General features: G+C 36.3%; 1 protein-coding gene across 1 annotated transcript in view; it reads left to right on the top strand.

Moving 5' to 3' along the window:
- The first annotated feature begins 1,567 nt into the window (after nucleotides 1-1,567).
- Nucleotides 1,568-27,102, top strand: part of LOC112665491 (ovostatin homolog 2-like) — a 58,001-nt gene continuing 32,466 nt past the window's right edge. The window contains 15 exon segments of the mRNA XM_035707118.2: nucleotides 1,568-1,769; nucleotides 2,088-2,271; nucleotides 2,788-2,944; nucleotides 3,719-3,771; nucleotides 4,209-4,229; nucleotides 5,991-6,159; nucleotides 6,633-6,717; nucleotides 10,919-11,036; nucleotides 12,918-13,029; nucleotides 14,341-14,450; nucleotides 14,784-14,942; nucleotides 15,815-16,042; nucleotides 16,841-16,895; nucleotides 17,326-17,471; nucleotides 17,859-18,008. Of these exon segments, the coding sequence (XP_035563011.2) occupies nucleotides 1,705-1,769; nucleotides 2,088-2,271; nucleotides 2,788-2,944; nucleotides 3,719-3,771; nucleotides 4,209-4,229; nucleotides 5,991-6,159; nucleotides 6,633-6,717; nucleotides 10,919-11,036; nucleotides 12,918-13,029; nucleotides 14,341-14,450; nucleotides 14,784-14,942; nucleotides 15,815-16,042; nucleotides 16,841-16,895; nucleotides 17,326-17,471; nucleotides 17,859-18,008 (1,812 nt within the window). The 5' untranslated portion in view covers nucleotides 1,568-1,704.

The raw sequence follows: 27,102 nt of genomic DNA on the forward strand, positions 1-27,102 counted from the left end.
ATTTATAGAACCTCGTACCATGGCCAATACATCGCAAGTACTCAATAGGTAACATTGGAGTCATGCCTGAAGTCTCTGGGATAAAAGCCCATTAACCTGAAGACCGTGTTAATCAGATAAAATTATATTTAAAGAAAAGATATCGTAAAAGCATGCTAGTCCCGAAGATGAATTAAAACAACTGGGTAAAACATACATTTTTGTTAACAGTAAATTGCCTTGATTAAAGTTAAAATAAAAAGAATTATTTAAACAGCATAAAAGTTTTATATTTGGAAAAATGAAATATTGTAGAGAAATTTCGATTCTTTGGATTTATCAGCCTTGGGAATAAAGAATTAGTTGCTTTGATCTGTAATCAATCTGCCTTGTGGTACTGTTTGTCTTGAATACTGGTGAGTGAAAGCTGGTGAGCTTTAATTGTTTGAGAAGCTAGTGATTTAATGTATCTTATGAGTCTCGGGAGCAGAGTGGACAGAGTGGTTCTGATAATGAGCCTAACTGGCTATCAAAGCTTAGGGTATTGGTCAAAAAACAAAGATGAACAGTTTGAGGTTCCAGTAGAAAGAAATTAAATCTTAAAACTGGCAGGACAGGTTAACAATTGAGGATTGGTGCTGAAACAGAGATTTCAAGAGAACTAACCCTTCCTATGCAGGATTAGAAAAAAGGCAGACAAAAATAAAAGTCCTACATAAAAATAAGGAAGGGAGCAGTGTCTCACATGTACTGAGAGAGCAACATGATCAGTCAGAGCTTTTGTGAACACACTCTTGCATTAGGATACAAAGTGCAGTCAACAAGGAGCCTTGCTCTCACATTCCGGAGAATGTGTATAGTTGCTCATCTGTATAATTGTTATTGTTTTTCCTTTTGTATGTGTGAGGCCCTGCCAGCCTATTTCTTTTAGGAATAAAGACTGAAACCAGTTCCCCCTTCGTGGCATAATATGATGTTCTTCAAGGCAGATATACTAACTCTATCAAAACTTGAAATAGAAAATACTGTTTAAAAAAATGGGAAAATCAACACACCAGAGACATAGTCAAGAGGTCTTTAGTTTCTTTGGATTTATAAAAGAATAACAACCATCCCAATTATCTGTAAAACAAGCCTATCTTGAGATATCTATTTGCATCTGTGTTTTGAAAACATCAGATATACTATACTACTTTCCTCAGCAGCCTGAAAAATTTACCATTTGGCAATTGCGATGATAACAGCTCTTTGGAGAGGTATTTTTCTTCCAAGTGCAAATTCCTATCTATTAATGCTTTTGATACTGTGGTCAGCCCTGTGGGGGGGAAGTGCTAAACCAAACTAATGTACTCCTAAGTGTCACACAACGGCTTTCTTTGTTTTCTCTTTCTTCCTGTCCAACCTGTACTGCTGATTCCAAAACCAGAACAGCTTCTTACGCTGAACTTCTTAAGAAGGAAGTCAGTCCCCCACCCTCCCACCCCTGTCCTGCACTGAAGTAGAGGGAGAGGCCATTTAATGTGATTGATGGGTCCCATGTGACATGTTCCAAAGAGTAACTGATCCTTCAGTGTGCTTGACTATAAAAGCAAAGAAGTACAGGGAGAGGCAGAGTAGAAGGAAGAAAAGAAAGTGGATAGTTGGGGCAGCTAACATCTATTAAGAAGGAAAGAGAGAGATTAAATATTAACCTTGAAGTCTTTATTGTTCAGACAGTGGGCTAAAATGGTGCCCATCATTATTCTGAGCATCTTTTTGCTTCATTTTACTGTTTCTGTGGCCTCAGAACCGTAAGGAAATGTTACACCCTTTATCCTTACTATAGTAGTAGCAAAGTGACCTTATCAAATGCATTCTGTGTTCAGATTTGATTATATTTCACCATTTCAACTTCTGAGACTGAGTGCTGATTTGTCTTATAAATTTTAAACAAATGTATAAAGGAAATCAACATCTTTTTCTTAGGAGAACTCTCTCTGCATATTCAAGTTTATTGCAGTACTGTGAAAAATGTTTCAGGAATATTTCGATTAGCTGTAATTGTTTCTTAAGCATGTTCTGCATTTCTGTTACACTGGTTTAAAGCGTTGATCATTTTCTTTCCATAGGCAGTATATCCTATGGGTCTCCTCGGTGATACAGAGTCATTCTACCGAAAAGGCTTGTCTCCACCTTTTAAACCTTAATGAATCTGTATCCTTGAGTGTTGTCTTAGAACATGATGGATACAATACCACTATTTTTGACCAGTCTGTGGAAGAGGATAACTTCTACACTTGTGCAGATTTCCAGGTGAGGCACTGGATTGGCCTTTTCAGAACTTATGTTGGGGTGATGAAATTATTACTTAAAAGTTATTTTGAGAGAGATAACAAATTTTGATTAGGAACGAATTGTGGAAGCTAGAGAGTAGAATTAGAGAAATCCTGAGAGGGACCCCTATAACAAAACTTGTGAAATATTGCCATTTTTCTTTCATAGGGAGTGATAATAAAACATAATTACTTTTTTTTTAGATGGAACCATTTAACAATATGAGGAAAGAGAATCCAGGTAAAGAGGAGCAAGACTGGGACTCAGGGCACAAAGAAAAGGAAAATAGACATAAAAATAATAGACATAAAAATAAGTTTATTAGAAACTGCTCTCATGCTAAATAAAGGAATTGTAATAAGTGGTCTCCAAATCTCCCATTAAGAAATGATGTGCTCTGTGGAGGCTCTCAGCCTAAGAAGCCAAATTAAGACATTGTTTACCAGCTTCTGTCTAAAAATTATTTTCCCTTTCTCTGCTCTTTAACATAAACAGGTTTCTCAGATGTCCTCTGAGCAATTGGCTTTTGTGACATTGCTGGCTAAAGGAAAGACGTTTAAAATCTCTGAGAGGAGATCTGTAGTACTCATTTCAGAGGAGACGGCAACGTTTATGCAGACAGATAAGCCCATCTACAAATCTGGAGAGAACGGTAAATCAATGTTCATGTTTCCTTTGTGTCACTAGCCTCAGGAACACGTTCTTCAGATTTAGAGCAATCCAAATATGTGAACATCAGTCTTAAGTTTATTCTTAATGTTATGGGATCATGGATTTCTAGAATTTCTACTGGTTGCCTAGGTCAGTTATGAAACAGTGCCTCCAAATTCATTAATTGAATGCTTTGCTTCTTAAACTTGTGCATGCCATGTTCAATGTTTAAAAAATACTAGTGACAGACTTCCATAATACAGTGACTATGGGCATGGGACATGGAACAAAATTTTTTGGTTTCAATTGCTGCTCCATAATTTACTAATTGGGCAAGTAAGATATTTAATCCTCTGTTTAGACTCATTATTTTCCTCTATAGAATAGACATACTAAAAATGTCTTACTTGAAGAAATATTGTGAGAATAAAATAAGCTAGCCAATGTAAAATAGTAGCTAGCACACAGTAAAGACTCCATAAATATTATTAATTTATTATTATTATTTATACCAGTAGAAATAATCACAAATCTGTTAACCTAAGCTGAGTCCTTCTAATTTTTTTATTATTGTGGTAAATAAAAGGTAGCAGAAGAAACACCAAACTAGGATTCTGAAGGATATGAACTTTGTTTTGGCTCTTTTGATAAATTACTGGTTTACAATATTCTGTAATAGCAAGACAATTAATTTCTGTATCTATTTACAAGAAATCATACCTGGGCAAAAAAATAACAAGAAAAAATATTTTCCCTTCTTCCTCTTTTCTTTTAGTTCAAATTCGCATTGTGACACTGGATACCAAGTTCAGACCTGTTGAGGATTTGGTATGTTCAATATTGTCTAATGGTACAATGAAATTTAAGCAAATTAAACAAATTCATTGCTACCAAAAGTGTCATCAGGAAGCTTTCCATGAGTACAGAAATCCATTCTAACATGGAATGCTATATAGATATGGCTTCAAAGCTGACCCCCCAATTTAAAACTTTCCTTTATAGTGAGTTAATTTATACTCTTTAGGTCTTCTTGACATATAATGAAAAAACAAATAGGATGCATGGAACCTGCTTTCTACTTCCCCGATGAGGTTCGGGATCTCTTTCACATTTGGAGTTTTCTTGTCATTCTTAGCTATAGAAATTTTGTCTTCTGGGAATGTTAAGTCAACACTAAGTCAGATAATCTTATTAATGCAATATCTGGGGGGAAAAAAAAGAAAAGCTCTATTACAATATTAACCTGCATTTTTTTTTCTTTTCAGTATCCATTGATCACACTTCAGGTAAGTGATCTGCTTTATCACACTCATTTTTAAAATATTCAGTAAATAATGATGTGTGTCTAACTTTCATTACATGTAGTTATAAATACAGATAATTGAAACAAGGGGAAGAGAAATCTTTATCTACCTATACAATGTAAGGCATCAGAGGAAGACTCAAATAAAAGTTTGCCACTTTTAGTGTTAAGTCCTATGTGGCAGGTGCAGTAATGGGTTTTCACAGAAAATAGAAGATTGGGCTCCTTGTAGGAGAGTTTTATATTTAAAATTGCTCAGGTTTTTGAGAGGAGTTTTTTGGCTACTGGCCCTTCTCCATCTTAATTTAACCACATCTTGTTTTAAGGAAATATAAAACATAAACATCTAAAGATTTGAAATAAATTAGGTGATATTATTCCAAAATGGACACTTTGCTTTAAAAAATATAATGGGGTCTCCTACCAATCCAAATTTCTAGTGCAGTTCAAACCCATTTCAAATCTTAACATCTGTCAGTAAATTATTTGTAAGCAACTCCAAAATATGTATTTTAATTTCTACATGCAACATGTACCATTATTAACTAAGTCTAAGTGTTAATACACTGAGATCATCATTAATGAACATGTATGTAAATGCCTACTTCAAATGGTCTTTTTTTTATTTTTTTTTTACTTTGTTATATGGGTGGCAAATAGCTCATCCTTTTAGCAGTATAAATATCAAGTCAGCCATTTTTATGCTTTCTGCATTATTAATAATCTGTAAATAGTATTATCTTCACATCCTAATTCAGTTAGCATCATGTTCCACGGAAAGCAACAGAAAGCTTAATTAACATTGGCTTCAATGAGTAAAAGGCTTATTTTCACAAACCCCTACGTCTGAGTGTAGGTGCTTAAGTGTGGGGACAGTAACAACATTATATTACCAAGGATCCAGGCTTCTTCTACTTAACCTCTCTGCCATCCTCTGTCATTTTAGTCTCAATGCCAGCTGCATCTGATTCCTTTAGAAATAAGTTCCCAGTGACTTCTACTTACATTCAATTGGTTACATGGGCAATCCTTCCTGAAAGGAAGCCTGGAAAATTAGTGTTATGGGATTTATCATAGAGGGGAAAAAGACAATTAAAAAATTAAGTAAGTAGTAAGTAACATTTTTGTTTCTTTGTAGAAATCTTTTAATCAGGAGTTCTTTAATCACAATTGGGTGATATCAATAAATTTACAGAACCAGGCTCACAGAAGGTGCAATATGCTAAAAGCAAATAAAAAAGAAAAGGTGGCATTATCAATCCTTTCTTACTGTAGAACTTCCACTGCCCATCTCTTTCATGCAGTGCAAAAATTCATGACTAATTTACTTACAGACCAAATGAACATCAATAACACTCTATAAGTATCTGTTAGGATAAATTCCTCCCTGTGCATGTGTGTGGATCCACTCTACTTTGGAAAGCATACTCTGGAGCAGGCACACTGAGTTTTAAATTTTTTAACTATGCAGCTCTGGTTCAGAAAGACAAAAATCCAAAGCATTCGTTACAGGTTATAGTTCTTATCTGGTTGGGGGGCTTAACAGAGCTATACTATATTAATTGAATATTAATATTAATTGAATTTGGATACCTGAGAAAGTTATATTATTTTTACAGTTTGTGATATTAGTTTAATAAAGTGTAGCTTTCTTTGCTTATAATAATTACAGAAATACCCAAGGTAAAGAAGGAAAGCATAATACTCTTTATGACCTTCGCTTTTATTTCTTCTTTATTTCCAGGATCCTCAAAACAATAGGATTTTTCAGTGGCAAAATGTGACCTCTTTTAAAAATATTACCCAACTCTCATTCCAACTGATTTCAGAACCAATGTTTGGAGATTACTCTATTTTTGTGAAAAGAAAATCAGGAAAGACGTTGACACACCAATTTACTGTTGATAGATATGGTAACCAACTATTTATGTTTGTTCCATGTAAATGTGGAGCTCAAATGACTGAACAAAACCGTTTTTATGTTAGATTTAGGCAAAAGTCTATGGACCTGATTTGGTTTTCTGTCATTTCCCTTTCTTGGGGTTTTTTGTTTTATAATCTCTCCTTTCTTGTTACTCACTCCTTGCCGAGTATTGTGATTCTAACCTCTGACTCTTCTACCTAGGAAAATCTCCTCTTCTAGAATCCAGGCAATTGTCTACACAACGTAAAAGATTACAATAATTACATTTTATTTAATGTAAAGTTCTGACAATAGGGAAAAGAAAGGAAAGACACTATCATTTACTGTGCAGTTGAAATGTGATCTGTACAGATGCATACATCGGACAATGTTGTGCACAGAGGGATACTTAGTTACATGACTGGCATAAGTTTTTCTCACTAGCAATTGTAAGGGCTGAAGTCTCTTTCTTTGTGTTTCCAGTGTTGCCCAAGTTTGAAGTTAAGGTCAACGCACCACAGACAGTGACGATTTCAGATGATGAATTCCAGGTGAATGTATGTGCTAAGTAAGTATTCAGGAGATTTGACTCCATAGGTCAATACAAAATTCAGAAAGAATGAGAAATGAAATTAACCATGTAACTTTAATTACTTATATTCTTACATTAAGATTATTAGAGAAGTAACGAATTCTCATTGAAAAATATTTGAAAAAGATTAAAAGGTAAGAAATTACATATAATTAATTCTACCAATGGCCATTTAAATTGTAATGTATTCTTTTCTAATCTTTTATGAGTATTTTGCACAGTTGCAATCATACTTTTCTACCCACTGTAATTAAGAAAACATGTCTTAATATTAGCCAATGTTTCATGAATTCCAATTCCTTGCTGCATAAACATACCTCTGTGTGACTGGACCAAAATAACTTTTCATTTTTTATATAACACGTAGGCTATTAGATTTTGTTTTCCTAGTAAGAAATACTATTATAGTATATATCTTTGTGTACAAGTGTATAAGAAGTAGCTTCTGAATTAAAAATTACTTACTAGAAAGATGTCCAGAATTGGAATTATCAAGACAAAAGGTGATTGCCATATTACTCACTAAATATGTTATGTCAGCCTACAATTCCAACAGCTGATACAGAAGTATCTGCCTCAATGAATCATCACCATCATTAAAAGAAAAGAAAAAAAGAAAGAAAAAGAAAGAAAGAAAGAAAGAAAGAAAGAAAGAAAGAAAGAAAGAAAGAAAGAAAGAAAATAAGCCCTTGAAAATGTCATGGGGGGTATAAAGATATTTTGTCAATTTAATTAGGATTAATGTGAATCCTTTTAATGTGAAAATTTTTCCCTTATGATTTGAGAAATTTTCATTTTCCTTTTTGGGAAATTATTTCTAAAGTCTTTTATATTTTTAAAAATGTGATGCCTTTTCTCAAATTTCTAATAATAATTAATATAGTTAATATTTAATGAATGCCAATTACTATGTTGAGCACAGCATTTATATTCTTATCATAATACTATTATTATGAGAGCTATTATTATCATCTCTATTTTAGGAAGAAAGATAATAAGACACAGAGAATTGAAATAATTTATCAATACTAATGGAGCTTTTGAATGGCAGACCTAGCATTAGATTTAAACCAATACTATTTGGCTTCAGAGGTACTCTGCTAAAGGGACCTCTGTTATAATTTATATAAATAATTAGCAAATTAATATTTGATATTATTTTTTAAACTTTTAAATTAATTGATGACATGGAAATTACTTTTGAGCATTTTCAAAGTATTTTAAAAATTTTTTTTTAATATTTTCAAAGTATTTTTTGAGAATATTCATAGTATTTTAAAGACATTGAATAAAAGGCTGACAGTTTTTACAATGTCCTTTGGGCTCAAGGAAAATTGTAACAGCATTTTTTTGTTTCAGGAAAGAGTAGCTGACATGTGCCAGAATTTCACAAATGTAATATATGAGAGATGGAGATTGTTTTTAAAAATAGGGAGATAATCAATATAAGCTTCAAAAAATCCAGGATCCTAAACTAGTTACACTAGTAAAACCCTACATGGAACCAGAATTGTCAATGGGGTTAATACCTATAGTTCATCTGCCCGGTGGTATGCTAAAAATGTTCAACACACGTATCAGGAGAGCTAAAATATTTATCAAGTATCACCTTCATATGAGACTTGCTAAGCTGGTATTGATACAGAATTGGGACTTCTTGACACTTCTTTAACATTATATTCCACTTAGATTTAAGATTAAATGGCATGTCAATATCCTACAACAGGACCAGGCAATTGAGACAGAAGCTCTGCTGGCTATAAGGTTATTTCTGGGCAGGCTACAGGAGCATGATGAATGAAATCAGTATGTCTAGAAGTTAACAAGAGTGAATGAATTGCCTACTTGAGGCTGTGTATGCTGTGTCTGTGCATTGTTTTTTAATATTCCCTGGAACTTAACTTGGGACAGCTGAACAACAGCAAATCGTATTATTTGCATAACATATCTCTATGTGACCAGACCAAAATAACTTCTCATTTTTTACATAGCATGTAGGCTATTTGATTTTGTTTTCCTAGTAAGAAATAGATGAATTAAGAACCTCAGACATGAATCAAGCTTTTAGAATGGAAGAAAACTTACTGCAAAGGCACTTTAATAAACTGCATTAGTATCCACCAAACACTTTTCAAATCACAAAGGGAGAATGTTTATTCTTTCTGTTCTGTATGAAAATTAGCTACGTATTTCATGGGCATGTGTTAACCCATATATAATACAACAACATGGTTTTATTTTGTAAGCAAAAGTTGGTAAGAAGAACTAAGATATAAGCAGGTATAACATTCGTAACCTGAGCTTAGTCTTGCTTCTATTTTGTTTTGGGTTTTTTTGTTTTTGTTTTAAGATTTCATTTATTTATTCATGAGACACAGAGAGAGAGGAAGAGACATAGGCAGAGAGAGAAGCAGGCTCCTGTATGGAGCCCAATGCAGGACTCGACCCCGGGACCTGGGATCAAGCTCTGAGCCAAAGGCAGACGCTCAACCACTGAGCCACCCAAGCGTCCCAATCTTGCCTCAGGTTTACATGTAATTGATATTTAGAGCTGTAAACCTGTAATTGATATTTAGAGCTTACAGAGGATTTTAGTGATTTGGGTAGAGTCTCTGAAGCACTGAGAACTTTTAAATAGAGAAAAACCAATTAGTGGAAAGGGAAGAACATGGACTGTGGGAAGAGAAAGACCTCAGTTTGAATTTTAATTCCATATCTTACAACGTGGAGAAGTGAGTTGCTTGATCTCAAGTCACTAATCTGTACAATGAGATAATACATACATCTCAGGATCACTTAAAAAAACAAACAATATGTAAACATCGGGTATATACTAGTGTTCAACAATTAGGAAAAATATTATCATTGATAAATGTAATTATATTCAATTTTAGTATTTACTAATCTCACATTTGTAAACTTTTTTTCCTAAATCTTAGTGGAAACAATCCTCAAGTAACAAGAAAACCCAAATCAACTGTATTTCCCTTTGACTGAAACTTTAAAAACACTTGTGTTATAGTTTTTGTTTTAGAAGAGAATTAGTGGGATCCTTGGGTGGCGCAGCGGTTTGGCGCCTGCCTTTGGCCCAGGGCGCGATCCTGGAGACCCGGGATCGAATCCCACGTCAGGCTCCCGGTACATGGAGCCTGCTTCTCCCTCTGCCTGTGTCTCTGCCTCTCTCTCTTTCTCTCTGTGTGACTATCATAAATAAATAAAAATTAAAAAAAAATTTTTTTTTAAATAGAAGAAAATTAGTTATTTATTTCAACCCACCCTAGGACATACTTTTCATCAAAGTTTATCTAGTTTATGCCAATCTCCATACTTTTTCATTTATTGAACGTATAACGAGAATTGTCATTTAAGGCATTGATCTAGAAGTATTTTAAGAAAAAAAAACACGTGTTACTTATATGCATATATATTTTCTGCTAAAGAAAAAGTGCTGAGAAAACTTTTTAATATTATTTCTATCAAACCAAAATATCATTTTAAAAACTCAATTTAGGGCAGCCTGGGTGGCTCAGCAGTTTAGCGCTGCCTTCAGCCCAGGGCCAGATCCTCGAGATTCGGGATCGAGTCCTGCATCAGGCTCCCTGCATGGAGCTTGCTTCTCCCTCTGCCTGTGTCTCTGCCTCTCTCTCTCTCTCTCTCTCTCTCTCTCTCTCTCTCTGTGTGTCTCATGAATAAATAAATAAATAAATAAATAAATAAATAAATAAATAAATATCTTTAAAAATAAAAAAACAATAAATAAAAACTTAATTTAATCACTAAATCCTATTCACTGAGATTTTAGATTCTACATTTCCTTAAATTTGATTTTTTTTTTCTTTCTTTCCTTTTTTGTTTTTAAAGTAAGCTGTATGCCCATCATGGGGTTTGAACTCAGTACCCTGAAATCAGGAGTCACATGCTTTACCAACTGAGCCAGCCAGGTGCCCCCTGAGTTTGATTTTTTTTTTAAAAGCAGCTGAATCCTCATAACAGATCACATGCCTAATTCAACCCAAATTCTGTGGGGAAAAATAGCACCAGTAGATGGGGGTTCCTAATTGAATTTGGTCATTGGGATAGTCATAGATAACAGATTTTATATACAATTTCTGAAGAACCCCATAAAATATTCCCGTGGTATTGTTCATCTATAATTATGTACACTTTCTCCTACCAGGTACACGTATGGCCAGCCTGTGCAAGGGAAAGCCAAAATTCGGGTGTGCAGAGAATTTTTTTCCTCTAGGAATTGTGAGAACAACAGCAATGAAATATGTGAACAATTTATTGAAGAGGTACAGATCATGATCTTTACTCGAAAAAAAATTCTTGTTCATTTCATGATTATTCTTTGATTCTGTAGAGAAAGAAAAAGTCTCCCTCTACCTTTCAAGGTCTTTCACTGAACCAAACTAAATTTACAAGAAGCAGGTTAACAGGAGAAAAAAATAGTTTTATTAGGTGTACACGGAGGCCCCATAATGAGACAGATCTAACAAAATGACTAAGGCAGGTAGTTTTTATACTTTTTTAGACAAAGAGACAAATTTGTGAGGAATTGACAGGATAAAGAAAACAGACGTTTAGGAACTTTAATTAGTAGGGAATTCTACTCAGAATTTGGGCTGAGGTAGTAGATTAGAAAAGAAGTAACAAGGGTTCATTTCCACAGCTTGCTGGGCTTTAAAGTCCCTCTCTCCAGGGGTTAGGATGTCTTTTTACTTTTTAGTGAAGGGAGAATGCCTTTCATATGGGAGATTTGTCTCTTGCTTTCACAGGGAATGAGGAGGGTCTGAGTATTCTGGCACTGGCTGTTTCTTAAATAACTTTTATTTAAAATAATCAATATGTCAAAGTGACATGTTTGGGGAGGTCTGCCCTTGGGCTCTACAATTCCATTTATAGAAAGGATTCAACAACACTATTTTCATTTTGTGGCTAATGGAGGTTTCAGCTAGAGAAGGTGAAAAATGAAGAACAATTTCTACAATAGTTTTCTTATTCTCTAGGCTATGTAAATTGTTACCCACCCATGGATTCACAGAATTGCTAAATTTGAAAAATCTTATTGGCTTTCTTGTTTTATATACTGTCTACTGACGTCTCTGATCTTCTGCTTGGAATCATTAGTTATCTGCTAAATAAATGAATCCCTGATCATATTCACCACAATATGCATTACTTATGAATTTGAGCATATTTTCATATTTTTGTTATCAGTTTGAATTTGTCCTCTTAAGAACTCTTAATCATCCATTTTTCCTGCTCATGTGAAATTGAAACTCACTTTTATTATAAATATTACCTTCTATCCTTTAAGCAATTTTTTTCCTTTAACAGTAGCTTAATACCATAGATTTTCATACAGATCACTTTCTTCCTTGGTATTAATGTTGAAATTCTTCTCTCTTCGACTCAGGGATTACTGAAAAATGTTTTCTGTTAGTTTCAAGGAAATTAAGATTCTTCTGATTACATTTCTTTTTAATTTGTATTATAAATAGGTGTAAAATCTGTTTTTGTTGCTAATATTATAGTTGATAGTTCAAAGGAGCACAATGGCTAGCTACCACTTTCTATCTGTGTGACCTTGGGCAGCTTATATAACGTCCTATATCTCAATTTATTCATCCATAAATGGAGGTAATAATAGTGTCTAGCTCATTAGGCAGCTTTGAGAATCAAATGAATTAATATATCCCTCTAAAGTTTTAAATTTAGAATTAATAGACACTATTTTAAAATAAAATTAAATCTGTATTTCTCTAATTCTTGATGTCACCGATGAAAGATTATCTATAGATTTTTCCTAATTTTAAACGAACAGTTTACCTTAAAAAGTGTTTTGGTGTTGTTATACACTTGAAGACTTGAGATGATTTTAAACTCTAATTCTCAAAATATCATTCAGTTCCATACTCATCCTTTAATTTGTTCCCATCTACATTGTTTTCAGTAGAGTATCCCTGAAATCTGTAAAGTATACATTACCCCCTTGCTTTAATTACTGATGAACTCCAACCCCTTCTTTTGTAATTCCTGGTCACGTCAACAAGTTTGTGAGATGAAGCCATGGGGTGAGGGTACAGGGGCTAGAAATCTGCACTAAAACTCTACATCTTTTTAAGATTCTTGAATCCCTAATCTTTTCATTATACCTTCTCTTCATTTTTCAGTTGGGAAACGGTTGTGTTACTCAAATTGTTAATACAAAAGTCTTCCAACTCTACCGTTCAGGATTTTTCATGTCATTTCATACCACTGTAACGGTTACGGAATTTGGGACAGGTAATGATCGCATTTTATGGGCAACCTGGAGATACATGCAGCTTACTGAGGAGTTTATTGAGTTAGCAATATTCACCAAATAGGTATCAATAATTGTTCAACAGAGTTAAGTGGAGTATATTAATCAATAGGCCAATTGAAGTTTGCTTTTGAAAAAGATTTTCTTCATAATATTTAAAATAAACTTATTATGTAAATGCTATACATTTATATCTGCTTCTGTGGCTGCATCAATAAGACTGAGGAGCTTTCTTCTGAAGTAGTAGAGCTAAGCAAATGAATTATGGATCACTTTTTAACTTTGTATCAATCAGTTGATAACCAATTGCCAGGGTCTAATCTTTGATTTAGTATAGGAGTTCACAATTTATATCTAGAATGTCAAATCCAGCTCCATGCTTACTAATGTAAAGTTGATTGGAACAGGACCACATTTGTTTACTTTGCTTAAAAGCTGCAATTACAAAGTTGAATAGCTGTGAACCTAGTGACTCGCAAGCTTAGACTAAACACTATGAGATCCTCTTCACAGAGGAAGTTTGTCAACCTCTAGTTTGATACAAATGAAGATGTTTGCAAGTGTAAAATATTACTGAGACATTTACAAGATTGCACATAGTCGGAGCTCAATAAATAATTGTTAAAAGATTAAAAAAGAAAAAGAGGAAAGTGAAATTTAATTTGGGATGGAGAAAACCAATTATTAATTATTCCTTGTTACATAAAAATGATTAGGATAATATTATTTATAAAGTGCTTTATATAAATGTACTTGATCAGTAATGTGATGACATTCATTCTGGATGTTTGTCACATTCATGTTATAACTTAGCTAGATATGTTTACCTCTGCTTATCACATGTTTTGCTGATACCACAGTGCATTTCTATTTACTTTGCTGTCAGATACTTTTCTTATCTGGTGAAAGTCTAAAAGTAGAGTTAACTGGTAGGCTAAAGGAAGATTTAAAGGAAGTGAAAGCCTTATTTTTGAGATGTCTGTGACATAAAAGGAGTTGCAAGCCAGAACTGAGTCGAATGGTCAGAGAAAGGAAATTAAAAGCATTTTCTCCTTCTTCTGATTCAAATACTTTCATATTAATTACATTATTCAGTTTGATGTATATTATAACCAGATAGATATAGAGTAGTATTCTGCAACATGCTCCAAAGCATTCAGAACCTCCTCTCAATGTAGAACAAGACTGTAGAATTACAAACTTCTGTGTACAGAAGTTTGCATATGTCCTCCAAGCTATTTTTTCTTTTGAGAGTCTTGATCCTCCCTCACAGTAATTTTCATTTCGTACAGGTGTGCAGATCAGTGAAAAAGCTTCTACTTTTATCACCCAATTGCTCGGGAGTGTGAGCTTTGAGAACATGGATCCTTTCTATAGAAGAGGAATTTCTTATCTTGGAACTGTAAGTCTGTACATGTTTCGTTTCATTTTCTTGGATCACGGATTGCCCTTTAAACATTTCTGGACACGATTTTCCTACTTTCCTAACACCCTTGCAGCCTTCCTGCATCTGATACACAAAAAAAGTCCCTGGGGAAAAGAAAGCAATAAATACAATTATAGATGTCTCCATTTTATGTTATCTATTTAATAGAACATCTTTTTGCCTATAGGAATATCATAAAATTACAAATAAATGATCATTTTTATGAATAGAACAATTCTTTCTCTCTAGAAATGTGACATTTCGAGTTTTAAAAATTAATGCTTTTTTTTTTTTTTTTTTTTTGGACAGCTTAAATTTTCCGGTCCTAATAACATACCGATGGTGAACAAGTTATTGCAATTGGAGCTCAATAACAGATTTATAGGCAACTACACCACAGATGAGAATGGGGAAGCTCTATTCTCCATTGACACTTCCGATATATTCGATCCAGAGTTCAACCTGAAAGTAAGACATCAAAGAGCAGACGAGATCCCAGAAAGTATTAGTGTTATGAATGTTGAACATTGGGAATCTCTTAAAAGATCACTTGTATTAAGAATGTATTTTAGGGGTGCCTATGTGGTCCAGTTGGTTAAACAACTGACTCTTGGTTTTGGCTGAGGTCATGATCTCAGGGTCATGAGATCGAGCCCCACAAGGGCCCCGTGCTCAGCTCCGAATCTGCTTAAGACTCTCTCTCCCTCTCTCATTGCCCCTCCCCTCTCTCTAAAAATAAATAAATCTTCTTTAAAAATAATATATTTTAACGAAGTTTTAAACTTTAGAGTATTTTATTTGTTTGCTTGTTCATTAAATAACACAGGAGAATACTTATTCAAGAGGATGAGATAATAGCCTGGTACAATTGTTACAAAGTCTTTACCAACCAATATTTTCCTCTGAGAAACTAGAGATAGTTCATGAAGGTAATTTGGCCCTTGGTTCCCCTTTGATCATCTGATGCATAGATAAGGGACATGCTATGATTTCTATTTGTCTGCTTCTTAAACAGAATTTTGGAGTTGAACAATTTGTCCATGTACAAATACAGCTGTAAGACACAGGGTATAAGGCTATTCTCTGACTTCAATTACAAAATAAAAACAAATTAGGGTGGGCCTAATAACATATATATACAATTATGGTCATGTTTTATATACAAAAAAGAAGGAAGTGTTGTTATTTTTTTACTTCCAAAAACTTGATTTTAGAAACCTCAACTACATGCTAAGTTTCCTCCCTACTTTGAGGAGATAAGAAGCCTTCCATTCTGAAATAATTTCTGTCCTTAAAAGTCTTTATAGCTCTAAGATCCTGTGCTTTCCTTTTCTTACCAGGCCGCATATATTACTCCTCCAAGCTGCTATCCTCCCAGCTGGCTAGCACCTGAGTATATGGATGCTCATTTCTCAGTTTCACGCTTTTACTCCCGAACCAGTAGCTTCCTGAAGATTGTTCCTGAGCCAAAGCAACTTAGATGCAATCAGCAGAAAATTGTTACTGTGCATTACTCCCTAAATGGAGAAGCATATAGGGATGATTCAAATATCAACTTCTTCTACTTGGTAAGTCTCAGTTGCTGGATCCTTGGGTCTTGTCTAATTGTCTGCTTAGCATAATGCAGCTTAGAACAGTTATGTCAATCATGCCATGGCAGCTGCGTGAGCTGACCTTCTCCCTTTGTTGTGAATACTGTTGGATCTTTTAAGAACAAACACAGAAACAAATAAATGAACACATAAACGAATAAGCACATTAAAAGATCCAAGGTGATTTCAGTTTCCCTACGGTTGAAAAACTTACTCTTCAGAGTCCATTTTAAGCACTCCATTAAAATTCATGTCAAGTATTTATGACCCTCCATGAGAGTACATTAGGCAGGTGCCAGAGAGTAAGGTGGAAGGCTCGTTTTTATAAGCAAAAGAAATTAGCCCTTTTGGTTCTGTCCCCATATTTATCCATCCTGTCCTTATCAGACATATTGAAAGGTGAAAAGCTAGACTTTGCTGCCCTGTGGATGTCTCCATCTTACAAATAAGAGAACAGTGATGAAGTGAAATGACTGGGCTTACTCAAAGCTAGAGAGACTAAATAATTCAGAGCTTTGTACAGCCCCTTGCACAGTGCACTGCATATTATTCACCAAGTTTCTAGCACATAATAGGCTTACAATTAATCATCATTTCTGTGTTCTTTTCCAAGTTGTGCAGAGTTGACTTTTAGAACTTGTTCATAGAAGCTACCTTCTCTTTGAAAGAGAATTATCATTAGACCGTTCATTATCCATTTTTTTTGTTATCCATTTTTAATGTCTACTAAATGGTATATGATGTTAAATATTGTGTTTTCTTTATTCTGCACAGGTGATGGTAAAAGGAGCTCTCTTCCTCGGTGGACAAAAGGACATCAGAAACAAAGGCATACAAAATGCATTCATTTTTTCCTATGTACTCTGCCTTCGTTTTTCTTTCCTTTTAAGGAAATGTTATAGGGATAGAGTCAAGAGGTTAGGAAGAGCGACTTAACGTTACTGATCAGTGGCTAGAAAGCAGTAGTACGGCCCAGGGTATCCTTCCAAATATTTCAAAAAAAGATTTCAACTTGTTTCTGTTATTGCCAGATTATCAAGCACATTATAGAAAAGTGATGTCCAAAACCTAAATATCATTAATGCCTAAATTATGCAGTCTTTTTTATTTGTGTACATCGTTCTCATTACATAATTGATTTAGCTTTAAAATAAAGCCCAATTTGCTCTTCCTATGCCATTCTCTTTGAGCTCAGTGTAGCCAATGAGCCAGAAAACTTTGGGCACTGTATCTGTTAGTGACATTTCTTATTTACACAGCCTGGAAAGGAAGCTTCTCATTCCCAATCAACATCACTGCTGATCTGGCTCCCGTGGCCGTCGTGCTTGTCTACACCCTTCACCCCAGTGGGGAAATCGTGGCTGACAGTGTGAGATTCCAGGTTGACAAGTGCTTTAAAAACAAGGTGATGTTTCTTCTATTTCTTGCCTGTCTTGAGAGAGAGCAGCAAGCAGTTTTCTCCCTGTTGTCTTCTTATGTGACTACCGTCAGCTTTACGTGGTGATCTCACAGTAAATATTGGTGTAATTTAATTATTAGAAATGAAAGAACCCCCAAGCAGAATGAATAACCTTGGCAGCAATGCCAATACTGAGATGGTAGGAGGATGGTGAAGGAGATGTCCTTTAAGAGAGTGAAGGGTGAGAACGGGCAGGGAAAACATAAGTACAGCGATCTAAAAACCCTTATTTGGAAAAGATTGAGTTTATTCAAATTATTTTTCATGTATCAAATTTATTTATTCAAGTTATCTTTTAAATTACCTGACTCTCTTTTCCTTCCTCCACTCTAGGTTAGCATAAAGTTCTCAAAGGACCAGGGGCTACCGGGCTCCAATACGAGTTTCTATCTGCAAGCAGCCCCTGACTCATTCTGTGCACTCCGGGCTGTGGATAAAAGTGTTCTTCTACTGAAATCAGAGCAACAGCTGTCAGCTGAAAGTGTAAGCTCTCTGATTTCCTCATTTTCATCCGGACCTCTTACCCTTCAGCTGATGTTTTTATTTAAGATGAAACATGTTAAGAATATCAAATACTTTCTCCCTTTGTTCCCTCATGAACTATATATTTTATTTTTCTTGAAATCTAGAGTTAAACCTCTGTGTTGAAGGATATGCTTGGAAACAGTCTAAAGTTGTTATCTATTAACAGATCTTATATTTTCTTTTTTTTAAAGCATTCATTTTTTTAATAAATACATATTTTAAAGATTTATTTATTCATGAGAGACACAGAGATCGAGAGGCAGAGACACAGGCAGAGAGAGAAGCAGGCTCCATGCAGGGACCCCGACGTGGGACTCGATCCCGGTCTCCAGGATCAGGTCCTAGGCTGAAGGCAGTGCTAAACCACTGAGCCACCCGGGCTGCCCCAGATCTTATATTTTCATATGCATTTCGAGACCAGTGGTTCTAGAGTTTCACATTAAAATTGTTTCCATTAGTAACAGTTGAATATTTTTCCTTATTTTTTTAGCATAAGGACATATAAATATTGAGATGTATGATCCTATTTACAACTAATTTAATAATTTAACATTTTTTCTTATTAAAATTATACCTGTTGCTTTAAACTATTTGAGCTGCTATAACAAAACACCCCAAACTAGGAAGCTTATAAACAACAAAAAGATTTCTCACAGTTCTGGAGTCTGAAATTCTGAGATGAGGGAGCTAGCATGGTCAGGTGAGTTCCCTCCTCTGTTTTGTAGACTCCTTGTATCCTCACATGGTGAAAGGGACAAAGGACATCTCTCAGGCATCTTTCACAAGGGCATTAATCTCATTCTCTACTGGCTTCACATTAATGACCAATTCACCTCCCAAAGGCTTCCCCTCCTAATTCCATCACATTGAGCATTAGGATTTCAACATGTGTATTTTGAGAAGATGCACACATTCAGACCACAGCACCTGTGTAGTTAGAAAATGTGCAAAAAACCCAAAGGCATAAAGAAGGAAATCTTTAAAATCATTTATAATCTTAACACTTAGACATATATTTTTTATTTACAAAATTTCACAAAATGAACTTTTATTGTACAGAAATGAACATTTCTGATGCAATTGTTTAAATCTCTTTTCTGAAGGCATATGCATTTTACAAATGAGATCTCACTGAAAAATGCAATTTTGCATTCTGCTTTCAACATACTAAGTAGACCTAGTTTTAAATATAAAGTATAAAAATTAATTAATAACTATACTAACAATTATTAACCATGACATAAACTGTACATTTTTCCCCAATCTAAAAGTTAAGTACATTTACATTTCTTACTGGAGCTAAGAAGCTTCTAACTGATTTCAGAGTTAGAAAAGTATCAACAGATAAAGGATAAACTTACCTATAAATGTGGAAAATATATATGTACTTTTTTCTAAGAGTTTAATGGAACACGAATAAATAGTTTCTGCTCATTCTTACTACAACTGGAGGTAGCAAGGTCTTAGAAAGACCATCTTGAGGAAAAACCATGAAGGGTCCATCATTAGAAAATTCCAGAAGCACCTCACCAGACCAGAAGATTCAAGTGAACCAGAATATAACACAGAGCCAAAACTAGTTGCCCTTGTTTACTATCTATAGCAATATTAACACTGTAAGTCATGTTATATAAATGAGTTCCAATTCATATTGTTTGTAGTACTTTTAATATTGTGTTTTGTAAGTTTTTTAGTTTTAAATAATTTTAAATATTTTATTTATTTTATTTTAAGTGGGGAGGTGCTAAGGTGTGGGGCAGAGGGAGAGAGAGAGAGAGAATCTCAAGCAGACCACTTGAGTGTGGAATAGCATTTATTTAATTTTTCTCTTTTTAAAATTTAATGTCCATCCAATTGATACATTATCCTTGCTTTACTGATTTGTGGTACTACCTTTTTCATATACTGTATTTCCGTTGGTAATTATGTTTATTTCTGGAATTTATATTCAATTTCATTGGTCTATCTATTATTGTGCCAGGACCACACTGTTTTAATTATGGAAGATTTGTAGTGTGCATTAATTTTAGGTAGGAATCAATTCCTCATCTTCATCCCTCAGCTCTTTGGTTTTAGAATTTCCTGAGCTATTTTTCCAAGTTTGATTTTTTTTTCCATGGCAATTTTATTTTTGACTCATCTAACTAAAAAAAAAAAAGTTTACTGATATTTTTATTGTGATTGCATGGTATTCATAAATCAAATTAACTACATCTTGATGGTGAGATGTCATATCAAAAACAAGGAATGTCTTTTCATCTGGTTAAGTGTACTTTTGGTCTTTCATGAACTTTAATTTTAAATCGTTTTTATATAGTTTCCTATTAAGCTTATTTATGAGCATGTTAACTCTTTTGTTGCTATTATAAATGAGATTTTTCTCTTCTCTTATACATTCTAACTTGTTATTGTTTGGGTATATGGGAGGTATTTTTTGCATAGTAATTTTATATTTTGCTGACTTACTGAATTCCTTTATTGATTTAGTTAGTTTATCAATGGTTCTCTAGGCTTTCTAGGTATATGATCTATATCAGCAAATAGAGATAATGTTCTTTCTTCTTTTTCCCCAATGCATCTATATTTTTTAAATTTTTTTTTTTTTTTTTTTTTTTTTTTTTTTGTTTTTGTTTTTTTTTTTTTTATTGGTGTTCAATTTACTAACATACAGAATAACACCCAGTGCCCGTCACCCATTCACTCCCACCCCCCGCCCTCCTCCCCTTCTACCACCCCTAGTTCGTTTCCCAGAGTTAGCAGTCTTTACGTTCTGTCTCCCTTTCTGATATTTCCCACACATTTCTTCTCCCTTCCCTTATTTTCCCTTTCACTATTATTTATATTCCCCAAATGAATGAGAACATATAATGTTTGTCCTTCTCCGACTGACTTACTTCACTCAGCATAATACCCTCCAGTTCCATCCACGTTGAAGCAAATGGTGGGTATTTGTCATTTCTAATAGCTGAGTAATATTCCATTGTATACATAAACCACATCTTCTTTATCCATTCATCTTTCGTTGGACACCGAGGCTCCTTCCACAGTTTGGCTATCGTGGCCATTGCTGCTAGAAACATCGGGGTGCAGGTGTCCCGGCGTTTCATTGCATTTGTATCTTTGGGGTAAATCCCCAACAGTGCAATTGCTGGGTCGTAGGGCAGGTATATTTTTAACTGTTTGAGGAACCTCCACACAGTTTTCCAGAGTGGCTGCACCAGTTCACATTCCCACCAACAGTGTAAGAGGGTTCCCTTTTCTCCGCATCCTCTCCAACATTTGTTGTTTCCTGCCTTGTTAATTTTCCCCATTCTCACTGGTGTGAGGTGGTATCTCATTGTAGTTTTGATTTGTATTTCCCTGATGGCAAGTGATGCAGAGCATTTTCTCATATGCATGTTGGCCATGTCTATGTCTTCCTCTGTGAGATTTCTGTTCATGTCTTTTGCCCATTTCATGATTGGATTGTTTGTTTCTTTGGTGTTGAGTTTAATAAGTTCTTTATAGATCTTGGAAACTAGCCCTTTATCTGATAGGTCATTTGCAAATATCTTCTCCCATTCTGTAGGTTGTCTTTTAGTTTTGTTGACTGTATCCTTTGCTGTGCAAAAGCTTCTTATCTTGATGAAGTCCCAATAGTTCATTTTTGCTTTTGTTTCTTTTGTCTTCGTGGATGTATCTTGCAAGAAGTTACTATGGCCGAGTTCAAAAAGGGTGTTGCCTGTGTTCTTCTCTAGGATTTTGATGGAATCTTGTCTCACATTTAGATCTTTCATCCATTTTGAGTTTATCTTTGTGTATGGTGAAAGAGAGTGGTCTAGTTTCATTCTTCTGCATGTGGATGTCCAATTTTCCCAGCACCATTTATTGAAGAGACTGTCTTTCTTCCAATGGATAGTCTTTCCTCCTTTATCGAATATTAGTTGCCCATAAAGTTCAGGGTCCACTTCTGGATTCTCTATTCTGTTCCACTGATCTATGTGTCTGTTTTTGTGCCAGTACCACACTGTCTTGATGACCACAGCTTTGTAGTACAACCTGAAATCTGGCATTGTGATGCCCCCAGATATGGTTTTCTTTTTTAAAATTCCCCTGGCTATTCGGGGTCTTTTCTGATTCCACACAAATCTTAAAATAATTTGTTCTAACTCTCTGAAGAAAGTCCATGGTATTTTGATAGGGATTGCATTAAACGTGTATATTGCCCTGGGTAACATTGACATTTTCACAATATTAATTCTGCCAATCCATGAGCATGGAATATTTTTCCATCTCTTTGTGTCTTCCTCAATTTCTTTCAGAAGTGTTCTATAGTTTTGAGGGTATAGATCCTTTACATCTTTGGTGAGGTTTATTCCTAGGTATCTTATGCTTTTGGGTGCAATTGTAAATGGGATTGACTCCTTAATTTCTCTTTCTTCAGTCTCATTGTTAGTGTATAGAAATGCCACTGACTTCTGGGCATTGATTTTGTATCCTGCCACGCTACCGAATTGCTGTATGAGTTCTAGCAATCTTGGGGTGGAGACTTTTGGGTTTTCTATGTAGAGTATCATGTCATCGGCGAAGAGGGAGAGTTTGACTTCTTCTTTGCCAATTTGAATGCCTTTAATGTCTTTTTGTTGTCTGATTGCTGAGGCTAGGACTTCCAGTACTATGTTGAATAGCAGTGGTGAGAGTGGACATCCCTGTCTTGTTCCTGATCTTAGGGGAAAGGCTCCCAGTGCTTCCCCATTGAGAATGATATTTGCTGTGGGCTTTTCATAGATGGCTTTTAAGATGTCGAGGAATGTTCCCTCTATCCCTACACTCTGAAGAGTTTTGATCAGGAATGGATGCTGTATTTTGTCAAATGCTTTCTCTGCATCCAATGAGAGGATCATATGGTTCTTGGTTTTTCTCTTGCTGATATGATGAATCACATTGATTGTTTTACGGGTGTTGAACCAGCCTTGTGTCCCAGGGATAAATCCTACTTGGTCATGGTGAATAATTTTCTTAATGTACTGTTGGATCCTATTGGCCAGTATCTTGTTGAGAATTTTTGCATCCATGTTCATCAGGGATATTGGTCTGTAATTCTCCTTTTTGGCGGGGTCTTTGTCTGGCTTTGGAATTAAGGTGATGCTGGCTTCATAGAACGAATTTGGAAGTACTCCATCTCTTTCTATCTTTCCAAACAGCTTTAGGAGAATAGGTATGATTTCTTCTTTAAACGTTTGATAAAATTCTCCTGGGAAGCCATCTGGCCCTGGACTCTTGTGTCTTGGGAGGTTTTTGATGACTGCTTCAATTTCCTCCCTGGTTATTGGCCTGTTCAGGTTTTCTATTTCTTCCTGTTCCAGTTTTGGTAGTTTGTGGCTTTCCAGGAATGCGTCCATTTCTTCTAGATTGCCTAATTTATTGGCGTATAGCTGTTCATAATATGTTTTTAAAATCGTTTGTATTTCCTTGGTGTTGGTAGTGATCTCTCCTTTCTCATTCATGATTTTATTAATTTGAGTCTTCTCTCTCTTCTTTTTAATAAGGCTGGCTAATGGTTTATCTATCTTATTAATTCTTTCAAAGAACCAACTCCTGGTTCTGTTGATCTGTTCCACAGTTCTTCTGGTCTCGATTTCGTTGAGTTCTGCTCGAATCTTTATTAGCTCCCTTCTTCTCTTGGGTGTAGGATCTATTTGCTGTTTTTTCTCTAGCTCCTTTATGTGTAAGGTTAGCTTTTGTATTTGAGTTCTTTCCAGTTTTTGAATGGATGCTTGTATTGCGATGTATTTCCCCCTTAGGACTGCTTTTGCTGCATCCCAAAGATTTTGAACAGTTGTATCTTCATTCTCATTAGTTTCCATGAATCTTTTTAATTCTTCCTTAATTTCCTGGTTGACCCTTTTATCTTTTAGCAGGATGGTCCTTAACCTCCATGTGTTTGAGGTCCTTCCAAACTTCTTGTTGTGATTTAGTTCTAATTTCAAGGCATTATGGTCCGAGAATATGCAGGGGACAATCCCAATCTTTTGGTATCGGTTCAGACCCGATTTGTGACCCAATATGTGGTCTATTCTGGAGAAAGTTCCATGTGCGCTTGAGAAGAATGTGTATTCAGTTGAGTTTGGATGTAAAGTTCTGTAGATATCTGTGAAATCCATCTGGTCCAGTGTATCATTTAAAGCTCTCGTTTCTTTGGAGATGTTTTGCTTAGAAGACCTATCGAGTATAGAAAGAGCTAGATTGAAGTCACCAAGTATAAGTGTATTATTATCTAAGTATTTCTTCACTTTGGTTAATAATTGATTTATATATTTGGCAGCTCCCACATTCGGAGCATATATATTGAGGATTGTTAAGTCCTCTTGTTGAATAGATCCTTTAAGTATGATATAGTGTCCCTCTTCATCTCTCACTACAGTCTTTGGGGTAAATTTTAGTTTATCTGATATAAGGATGGCTACCCCTGCTTTCTTTTGAGGACCATTCGAATGGTAAATGGTTCTCCAACCTTTTATTTTCAGGCTGTAGGTGTCCTTCTGTCTAAAATGAGTCTCTTGTAGACAGCAAATAGATGGGTCCTGCTTTTTTATCCAGTCTGAAACCCTGCGCCTTTTGATGGGGTCATTAAGCCCGTTCACATTCAGAGTTACTATTGAGAGATATGAGTTTAGTGTCATCATGATATCTATTCAGTCTTTGTTTTTGTGGACTGTTCCACTGAACTTCTTCTTAAAGGGGAATTTTAAGAGGCCCCCTTAAAATTTCTTGCAGAGCTGGTTTGGAGGTCACATATTCTTTTAGTTGCTGCCTGTCTTGGAAGCTCTTTATCTCTCCTTCCATTTTGAATGAGAGTCTTGATGGATAAAGTATTCTTGGTTGCATGTTCTTCTCATTTAGGACCCTGAATATATCCTGCCAGCCCTTTCTGGCCTGCCAGGTCTCTGTGGAGAGGTCTGCTGTTACCCTAATACTCCTTCCCATAAAAGTCAGGGATTTCTTGTCCCTTGCTGCTTTAAGGATCTTCTCTTTATCTTTGGAATTTGCAAGCTTCACAATTAAATGTCGAGGTGTTGAACGGTTTTTATTGATTTTAGGGGGGGATCTCTCTATTTCCTGGATCTGAATGCCTGTTTCCCTTCCCAGATTAGGAAAGTTTTCAGCTAGAATTTGTTCAAATACATATTCTGGCCCTCTGTCCCTTTCGGCGCCCTCGGGAACCCCAATTAAACGTAGGTTTTTCTTCCTCAGGCTGTCGTTTATTTCCCTTAATCTATCTTCATGGTCTTTTAATTGTTTGTCTCTTTTTTCCTCAGTTTCCCTCTTTGCTATCAACTTGTCTTCTAGGTCACTCACTCGTTCTTCCACCTCGTTAACCCTCGTCGTTAGGACTTCTAGTTTGGATTGCATCTCATTCAATTGATTTTTAATTTCTGCCTGATTAGCTCTAAATTCTGCAGTCATGAAGTCTCTTGAGTCCTTTATACTTTTTTCTAGAGCCACCAGTAGGTGTATAATAGTGCTTCTGAATTGGCTTTCTGACATTGAATTGTAATCCAGATTTTGTAACTCTGTGGGAGAGAGGACTGTTTCTGATTCTTTCTTTTGAGGTGAGGTTTTCCTTCTAGTCATTTTGCTCAGTGCAGAGTGGCCAAAAGCAAGTTGTATTGGGAAAAAGAGAAAAAGAGAGGAGAGAAAGAAGGAAAGAAAAGAGAAAGAGAAAAAAAAGGGAAGAAAAAGGAAAAAAAAAACGAAAAAAAAAAAAAAAAGAAGAAGAAAAAGAGAAAGAAAAAGAAAGGAGAAAAAAAGGGGGTGGGGGAAGGAAACAAATCAAAAAGCAAAACAAAACAAAAACAAAAACAAAAACAAACAAACAAAAAAAAGAACCACCGGGGAGTATCTTCTGATTCTGTGTACTTTAAGTCCCTTGGCTTCTCCTGGAAGTTGTCCGTCTAGCTGGTGTTCTGGGGGAGGGGCCTGTTGTGCTGATTTTCAGGTGTTAGCAGTTGGGGGAGCTGCTGTGCCTCTGCCTGGTGCAGGGCTCGGTGGGGGTTGTTTACCCCGTGAGGCCGCAGGAGGAACAGCCCCAGTGGCGGGGCAGCTCTGGAAACCTGGATTCAGCTCCGGCAGGAACTCCGTCTGCAGGGCCTGGAGGCTCCGGGGCGGGGCCGCTGATCTGCTCAGCTGGGGCAGGAGCGTCCTTGCTGTCCTGGGCCCTCCCGGCCTCTGCCTGGCCCAGGGGAGGCGGGATCCTGGGCTGTGTCCCGGCGCCCTGTGCTCCGGAGCCTGCGCTGGTGGATTCGCGCTCCAGGGCCGCAGCCCCCTCCGCGGAGCCGCCGCCCGAGCCCCTCCGAGCTGCTCCTGGAACCGCGCAGCCCCCTCCGCACGGAGCCTCTTCCTCTGCCCGAGCCCCTCCGAGCTGCTCCCGGGGCCGCGCAGCCCCCTCCGCGGAGCCGCCGCCCGAGCCCCTTCAGCTGCTCCGGGTCCCGCCGGGTCCCCCGTGCGCGCTGCAGCCCTTAGGGAGCTCGGCGCACTCTCCTGGGCGCGCAGTTGCTGTTACTGTCCCCGGGAGCCCGAGGGCATCCTCGCCCTCCTGGGTCCTGCTCCACCTCCCCGCGAGCCCCTTTCCGCCCGGGAAGGTCGGTGCAGCTCCTGCTCCTCCGGGACGGGGCTCTCCTGTCCTGGGGACACTCGCCCCGGCCTCAGCCCGGCTCCTCGCGGGGCCCCTCCCCCTGGAGGCCTTTGTTTCTTTATTTCTTTTTCCCCGTCTTCCTACCTTGATAGATGCGCGAACTCTTCTCACTGTAGCATTCCAGCTGGTCTCTCTTTAAATCTCAGGCCGAATTCATAGATTTTCAGGATAATTTGAAGGTTTTCTAGGTAGTTTGGTGGAGACAGGTGATTTGGGGACCCTACTCTTCCGCCATCTTGCTCCCTCTCCTATTTTTTAAATTTTGTACCTAATTGCAGCACAATGTTAAATTGCAGGAGGAATAGCATTTTTGCCTTATTCTGGGCCTTTACAGAAATAACTGGTAGACTATCCTATGCCTGTTGCTTTTGTGCATGG

This window comes from Canis lupus, chromosome 27 (genome assembly GCF_003254725.2).
Source record: "Canis lupus dingo isolate Sandy chromosome 27, ASM325472v2, whole genome shotgun sequence".
Taxonomy (NCBI): Eukaryota; Metazoa; Chordata; class Mammalia; order Carnivora; family Canidae; genus Canis; species Canis lupus.